The 8382-nt window shown below is 35.7% G+C and overlaps 1 protein-coding gene across 1 annotated transcript; it reads right to left on the reverse strand.

Moving 5' to 3' along the window:
- Nucleotides 1-183: 183 nt before the first annotated feature.
- On the reverse strand, nt 184-3974 carry LOC145555288 (cell adhesion molecule CEACAM6-like). Its single transcript, XM_081616874.1, has 6 exons — nt 3906-3974; nt 3514-3822; nt 2059-2340; nt 1682-1948; nt 1035-1109; nt 184-729 (listed from the first exon to the last, which is right to left on the reverse strand). The coding sequence occupies exons 1-6, from the start codon at nt 3958-3960 to the stop codon at nt 704-706; spliced, it is 1014 nt and encodes a 337-aa protein (XP_081473000.1). The 5' UTR covers nt 3961-3974; the 3' UTR covers nt 184-703.
- Nucleotides 3975-8382: the final 4408 nt, after the last annotated feature.

Here is an 8382-nt window from a genome sequence, read left to right on the forward strand (position 1 = left end):
GACAGCTAGTGAGACAGTTTTACTATTTAATTCAATTCATCGAAAAGTTGCAGGACTCTGGCTCTTGAAGACTACATTTTGAGATCACTTATGTTCCTCAGAACTTTATCTTTTCTTTTTTTTTTTTTTGCTTAACTCACTTTGGTATACTCATTTTTCTTTGAAAAAAAACAACACAAAATATTTAAATGAATCATCATTTATTTGTGGCTGTATTTAGAAAAGAAATCCAAGTTAATCACACAAAAGGTTTTTGGTCTGACATAATATTGGGTTTAATGAAACATTTTTACATTCATTATTCACAGACTGATTAAACTGGAAAGGATCAAAGATGCATTAGAAATTTCTGAAGCAAAGAGAATAAAATTAACAATTTTAAAAGGCATGTATCTGAGTAATTTTTGTTGTTGAAAACGTTATCAAAATGGTATCAATAGGAATTAGAAAACAGAACCTAAGACACTGAGAACACATGAAAACATATTAAAACTTGCAACAATTTTAGCAGAATAGATGTATTGATAACCTGAATATGTACAAACCAGATGGATGTCACCTTGTTTTATTTAAATTTAGCTAAATGATTGAGTTAAGATTTTCCCTTTTATTTGTAAACGTGTCCCATCCATTCAAATCATTGTGAATAAATTACCACATGACAAATCAAGATGGTGCAGCTTTTCTTGATGCTTTGAGTCATCTAGAGACTGAAGTAGCCACAATGACCTGTAAAACAGAATAAAATTATAGTTATCTGTTAAATTGCTGATGGAAATCACCGAGGTCATGTTTCTATTTTAAAAACTTTAGCTAATTTAATTCATTTAAGTCTTGACTAAAATTGGTAACAAGTTCATTTGCTGTAAATCTTTTCAGCACATCTGATTGTCTGTATTAGGCTTTATTTGTTTAAAGGTGGAAAAATTATCTCGTTGAAAATGAAAAAGGAAAAACATGTCCAATATCACATTTTAAATTGACAATGTTAATACTTTTAAAAGGTTTATAGTAAAAAATGATCGACAACTTGCCTGAAAGTGACAAAAAGAATCCAGCCAACAACAGCAGAGGAAGGAGGAAAACATTGGCTTGCAGTCGTTCCGACTCTGAGCAGGAAAAAAGCAATAATTACAACCTAATCTTCATATCTGAATAAACTGTTGAACATCAATTCTGAAACCAACCACATACCCAGATATTTTAGAATAATAGTCTTTCAATATGAAGGGGTAGATATACAAACATCATCTGCAATATGGAAGTTCATTAATGCCTTTAATGCATGTGCTTTGGGCCTAATGTTGTAGAATAAATTATGGACATGAGTCTTGAAAATTCTTATTATGTGTTTATGTATCTGAGTAGAACAAGTTTCAAAAGGATTCCTGGCTTTAGAGCATGAGCTGAATACTAGATGCTGTTGCTGGGATTTTAAATGGAAAACAAATAAAACATGTTTAGTTCCATCATATGCTGCCAGTTTGTATTATATAGGACCTTGAACTCCTTTAATTATCTTCAGAAAACCAGATTTATGTCCATTTTAAAAACACAGTGCTCTACCTGAAAGGTTTTCTTCCCAGCCTAAAGCCCCCTCACTCTGACTAATCCAAGAAGAAAACTATAAATTAGGAAAATATGATTTTTTTTTTTATCTCTAAAATAAGGAGAAACGTACTCGATATTGTGATGTGTGTTGTTACATTGCTGTACAGGTTTGTGCGGTTGTTGAAGGCCAGGCAGGAATATGGACCGCTTTGGTCCGGTCTGACGTGGAAAAGCTTCAACATTGTCCCTGTAGCATTTACAAGATTTCCCCTGAAACCCCACTGAAGCTGAGCTGGAGGGTTGGACTCTGCCAGACAGAGCATGCTCAGATTGGACCCAGCAGAGAAGGCAGTGGTGTTCAGTCCATTCACTGTGAGGCGCATGTTATCCGGGCCGTCTGAGGAAGTGACAAAGAAATGAGCAGGAAGACGAATATGCTCTAAATCAGGACCTTTCAGTGTAAAACAACTGATTGTGTAGAATTAAATCAACAATAAACCAACTCACAGCTGACAGTGAAGTTTACTGAATCACTGGTTCCATTACTGATGGGATTAAATACTTCACATCTAAATGGTCCCGAATCGTAGCGGCTCACGCTGACAATATTGAGAGAGGAGTTTCCGTCGGTGAACTGAACTCTGTCAGCGGCTGTGACCTCAGAGCTGCCGTTCATCCAGCGGAAAGAGAGAGACGATCCAGTAGAGACGGAGCAGTTGATGAGGCCCGACGCTCGATGCTCTATCAGATCGCTCCGATTTACTCTGAGGGTCACGTTGGAAATGGGTTCTGTGGGAGGAAAATGGAGAAACTGTCTGCAAATTTACTTTGTAGAAGAAACTGCATCAGCTTAAAGATAACAGTAAAAGTGAAAAGGTTGTTTCTTAAGCAGTCTTTTAATTTAAGGAGTTTAAAATGTCTGCTGGTGTTGCTGACATTGATCTAAAGCAAAAGTCTGCAACACTCAGTCCAGTTAAAAGAAAACCTTTTCTGCAGCCTCTACATGACCTTTGGAAATAAAACAAACAATGTAGGCTGTCATATTTGATTAATATTTACTACAATAAATTTACTTTCACTTTTAAAGAACCAACATTTTATCTTTGTGTGTACGTTTTACAATAAAGAAAAATATCAAACTTTTGCATTATTTTATGGTAATAAAGCAAAAATTGAAATTCGGCTATTGAAAACAAATGAAAACACAAAAATCTGTGTTTGTTAATAGAATTCTAATTAAAAACATTAATTTATTTTTAATCATATTTTGCAAAAATTATAAAGAACCACTCATAGTTGAGAATTAAATATCACAAGCAACGTTTTGTTAACCTGAGAACTCTTTTAGCAATGTAATAAGAGTTATATATTATAGGTAGTTTATGTAAGAAGTATTCATTGTTCAATGCCTTATTGAAAGTGTTGACTCTTCAATCTTAAATACGATTGGTTGGAAAGAAACACTTTGATCCTAAAGAACATTTAGTAAAATACCATAACATGATATTATTTTGAGCTGAAAAATTACAGTAAAGTTTTCAAGTGCATAGATTTTTTTGATCACTCAGAAATTCAAACCCGGACAGTTTTTCTCTTGTTACTTATTCCTTGGCATGATCTGTGAAAGTATAAGTTTGAATGCACAGCAACACAAAGGGTGAAGGTTGACACTAAAACTAGCCAGAGGGCACAGTTTCATCTCCATGACACCTGAGCGTGAGCCGGTTTATGACAGCAGGTAAATATCACAAAGCAGAAACATGAATTCCTGTAAATCTCCTCCCTCCCTGAAGAATTTACTGGAATGAGTTTTCATAACAATAGAAACCTGTTCCAATGAAAACTCTTCAGTACTTTTTCTCCTCAACGCACTGTTATGAAATACTTATTATTATCATATCACCTTGGGTGGTCCAAATATAGGCAGTTTATAAAACATAAACACTTCCAGCATATTCTCACCTACAACAGTGAGGAAAACACTGGCCTTCAGCAGCGGGTGGCCGCTCTGCACCTGGTAGAGTCCTGAGTCGGTGACGGTCAGGGCGCGCAGCGTGAGCGCTCCGCTGGTCACGTTGACAGAGGCCCTGCCGCTGTAGCCCGGAAAAACTGCCTGCTGCTCTCCGAGCCACGTGAGGATGAAGGTTTCATCCACCGCCCAGTTTCCACTGGTCAGAGTCACAGAAGGAGAGAGCGACAGCGTCACTGTGCTCCCCACAACCGCTGGGTTCATGGAGGGCTGAATCTCTGCAGCATTACAGGAGAGAAAACCTACAAAAGCAGAAAATTAACTAAATATCCGACACATAAATCTCACTTTCACATTTTTAGGATATGTACTACTATCTATGTACCTTGAAGTAAAGTCAAAAAAACAACTATTGAAGCTCTGCAGGTTCTTTGCTCCATGTTTGTTTTTAGTGGTCTGACAAACTTTTTCTCATTTCGGGTTTGCTATACCTGTCCACTGTGTCCAGCCCCCGACCCACAAACCTGCCCCCTCACGTCTTATCTGCAGGTGGTTTTAGCTATTTTGTGTTAAGTTATGACAAATTTACCAAAGGTGAAAAAATTTTGTTTGCAATAATGGGTGAAGTTCGGTTCAAAGATAAACGATGACAGAAGGCATGTGGGTGATAACGGGCTGCAAAGGGGCTGACCTCACTGTTCTCCCTGAAAACACATGTTGAAATTTGGATTTCTGGTCACCAACAATGTGTTATTTTGCTAATAAAGTTGTTTCTTATTAATTCAAGTGTTGCTGGAGTCTTCATCTCAACAGATATTTGACCCTTTCCGTAAACCAGTCAGTGAAGTTGAACCAGAATCTTTTGGATATGTGTCAAAGTTTAAATAAGATTTATTATAACTTTCCTTCAACAAAAGAAATCTATAAGCTTCATACCGCTTATTCACACAACGAGAATTGTTGGAAGACAACTCTCAAAATTGTTCGGTCAACAGATTCCCTTCCTTTTGGTGATGATTTCAACTCATTCAGAGTCACAACGGGCTCTTTGAGTGTCTTTGCACCTCCTCACTTTATGAGGATGACCTCATCTTGATTTTGTGCCACACTCCCCATTTTAAGGTGATCAATTATCAGAGCAATGTCAGCAAATTTATGTTTCACAATAGCAAGGTTAATTAAAGAGATAAATAAAATGTTTACAAAAAACAGCTGATGTGCAAACCAGGGGGACATGAGAAACAAAGCTTCTTTGCTAACAGAATGGCATAACTGTAGAAAATGTAAACAAGAAAATGAGGAACAGCTGGAGGGAAATCGCAGTCAGAGGAGAGATGAGAAGATAGAAAAGAGCTGCGCAGATCAGAGTGGGAGGATGGGAGAAAAACCTGAAACTAACATAAATAGTAACGTCAAAGGAACCTAAACGCTAAGCACACAATAAATAACACAATAAATGAGTGAATAAACAAATGGAATATCTAAGTGAATTAGCAGCTAGGAAATAATCCAAATAAAAACATACAGTACAAAAACCAGTGTACTAAACCGAAATCTAAGCAAACACACAATGAGATACAATAATAAACTAAGACCTAAATCTAAAGATTAAACTAAAACAAAAATAAACAAACATGAAAGTCAAAACACCTGAACTTTATTTAGTTTGATGCTGTTAGAGAAAAGAGTGGGAAATGGATAACACAGTATGTTAAAACAAATAAAACATCCAGCCTGGACTGATGGATGGATATTATTCTTCCACTTCACAATTAAAGAGCTGGTCACAAAATCTGAATTAGATGGTTGTTATTTGTAACTTTTTATGCCACTTTTTCACACACAGTGGTCACAAAGTGCCTCACAAGAATGGTAAACACAAAAAGATATGCAAGAATGTATAAAATAAAAAACAAACACAATTAAATCATAAATACTTATCTTAAAAGCTCAAGTTTAACCATACCATTCTCTTGAAAGACTCCACGCTTTACAAATGACACTTTCTTAGAGCTTTAGCAGGTTTGTGTGTCAAAAAGAATTTCTATAATGAGTTCATGTTTTCTTAAATAAGTTTTCAAAAAGGCAGAATAAAACAGTGGCATACTCTTCATCCAGCATTGTGCTAAATGTTGGGTTCTCACACTTCTCTTAATCCTAATCTCAAAGGATAAAGATCACTTTCTAATCTAAGTGACAAATCCTGCAAATGTATAATTAGGTGTGATTTTTTTACAACAAGGCTTTTATCTGCTCCTTCCTGACATTAAAATATGTCCTTCTTTTCAAGCATTATGTCTCAAATAGAGGAACGATTGCGTGCTTCACAATGGCTCTCAGTAAGGAACTGGGGCTCTACTGTGACTGTGGTGGATCGAGGCTCAGTATTTGTCATGCAAATGACCCTAGAAAAGCTGATTAATGCCTAGATAATTTGTATAGTATAAAGGTCATTGTGTTTGCAATGTAAAAATGCAGATATTGTCTTTTTGAAACCTGATATTTGTTCTTTACTTCACAGGAAGTTGAAGTGACTCTGGATTCGAAGACAGGCACACCCTGGATAAATACCCAAAATGTTAAGGGAAACAGAAACAGAGTACACCATGCTTACATTTGTTCAGTTTAGCAATAAGTCATGTCTTTGGCCTGTGGGGTGAAATCTGAACACCTGCAGAAAACCCAAACACTGGGAGCATGCAAAGTTCACACAGGAAGGCAGAGCCGCCGTGGGGTGACTTTAAACCACTGCTGCACCGGGCCACTCCTTTCATAATCCACTTTCTGTTTCTCCATTTCCTGCCATAATGCTAGAGGGTAAAGGTTCATACACAGACATCCCTGTTTCAATATCGCCTGGACTTCTGCAGCCCAACTGTTACCATAGCAGAACCTGGACCTCTTGCCAGAATCAGGCTTTAAAAAGCTTCAGCCTCTAATATTATGTTGTCACCTTCTAGCATCAGTAGGAACAGTAGTTGATTGTTCCAAATAAAAGAAATCTGACCCTGTCGCATAGTTTTGTTATAATGCAGTAATATAAGTGTTTTACCTAATTTAATTCTTTGGAATCACATTCCAGCCCATACTTACCTATGCTATTAAACCAGTTTTAGTTTACATTCAAACCAAATTGTATTGTAACCATAAATTTTAGCTGAACTGTTTGATTTGACTCAGGTCTGCAGCCTCACTTGTCCTAAGGATGATAAATATGATAAAATGCTACTTATTATAACAGAATTGGGTCAAGTGAAACACATTTGTCAGTAGATTTGTTGAGCTTACCAGTGGATCTCCAATAAAAACTTAATGAAACTCTCTTATTTTACATTTTCAATAATTCTAGGATGCAAATGTTTGCAACTTTGAATGCAGGAAACACTATCCCCGAATTAGCATTCCATTTAAATATGGCATGGTTATGGTTATGGATAAATATCTGATGGATTTATGGTGATTCATTAACCTCACTGAAAAATCTTAAAGAAATGCACATATTTCTTTAAGAACAGTAGACAGACGTTTGTTAAAGAGACCATTTTTTTATTCTTGTGTCATTAAAAATGTATAGCCTTCAGATAGTTTTATGTAACTGCATAGTTAAAACCTGACCAGAAGAACCACATTTCCCAGAAGAACAGAGTAATCTGTTAAGTCGGTGTTTCTTTTCACAAACTCTTGATATTTTAGTAATTTTGCTACAATAACGTTCAAAACAATATGAACAAATAATTGACAAATGAAATGTAAATACCAATAATCAATATCTTTCCCAGTTTAATTTGAACACAGAATACATGGAGTATGGGCACAGTTATTCGTGAGAAGAGCGCCTCCTTATGGCAACTAAAAAGTATAACACTGACCAGAAGGTTGAAGGAAAATAAAATCAGTGGCCATAAAAATGTTGTTTGTTTTTTTTTGTAAAATAGAGGAATGTGCAGATATAATTATTCATTGGTGTCATGGTTATGGATAATTTCATATGTATAGAACATTTATAGAACATTTGATCCAATACATTTTATGTTAAAAATCAGCACATGAAAAAAAATATCTGATGGATTTATGGTGATTCATTTAAGCTCCCTGAAAAATATTTAAAAAATGCGCATATTTCTTTAAGAAAAGAAGACAGACTTTTGTTAAAGAGACCATTTTTTTCTTCTTGTGTGTTTTTTGTTTTTTTCTGGTTAAGCAGGGGTTAACATCGTATCTTTAGAGGGGGGAAATTATTGGACAATCAGAAATGGTAAAAAACATAAAGTTTGGACCAGTTCATATAGTGTAAAGTCAAGCTGCTGCAGATTTTTGTCAGTGCTTTAAAAACACTCCAGGGTTATACTTTACAAGAAAAACAAGTTATAAAGTGACATTTTAGAACATTTCAGCCAATCATTAATGAGGGTCAAGTGTACAAATCTACCAAACTGAAACTCCAGTTTTGATTCGCAAATACTTAAAGTAAATAAGAACAGTTAATATAATAAAGAACCGATATAAAGGCTAAGATACAATTCACACGGTTGTGTTTCTGAAAATCAGGGCACAACAAGAAAACCTCAGTCATCCTGAGTTTGCTCAGAGTGATATACTTATCTGTTGTATTTGCTCAGCTTCAGACGGACACAAAAAAGACTGATGAGTCATCACCAAAAAATGATAAGCCCTGGACAAATTAAGAAGAACCTGTTCATAATGTTCTGACTTTAACTCGTACTCCTAGGAATGTGAAGTCAAACACTGAGCGATAAAAAGACCAATATTACTGAGGCTGGTCTGTTAGCAGATATAATGCACAAAAACATGTCTGATCCAACATATAACTATTATTCTTAATCGTTTCACCTTAGAGAATT

Source organism: Poecilia reticulata, chromosome 16, assembly GCF_904066995.2.
Source record: "Poecilia reticulata chromosome 16, P_reticulata-male-v2, whole genome shotgun sequence".
NCBI lineage: Eukaryota > Metazoa > Chordata > Actinopteri > Cyprinodontiformes > Poeciliidae > Poecilia > Poecilia reticulata.

What these genes read in the sequence shown, in the direction of transcription:
- LOC145555288 (XM_081616874.1), bottom strand. Translation starts at nt 3,960, where the DNA reads ATGGAGCAAAGAACCTGCAGAGCTTCAATAGTTGTTTTTTTGACTTTA. An exon ending in AGTAAACTTCACTGTCAGCT is followed by an intron (nt 1,949 to 2,058) that starts GTGAGTTGGTTT and finishes TCACTTCCTCAG; the next exon opens with ACGGCCCGGATAACATGCGC. An exon ending in AACACACATCACAATATCGA is followed by an intron (nt 1,110 to 1,681) that starts GTACGTTTCTCC and finishes TTTCCTGCTCAG; the next exon opens with AGTCGGAACGACTGCAAGCC.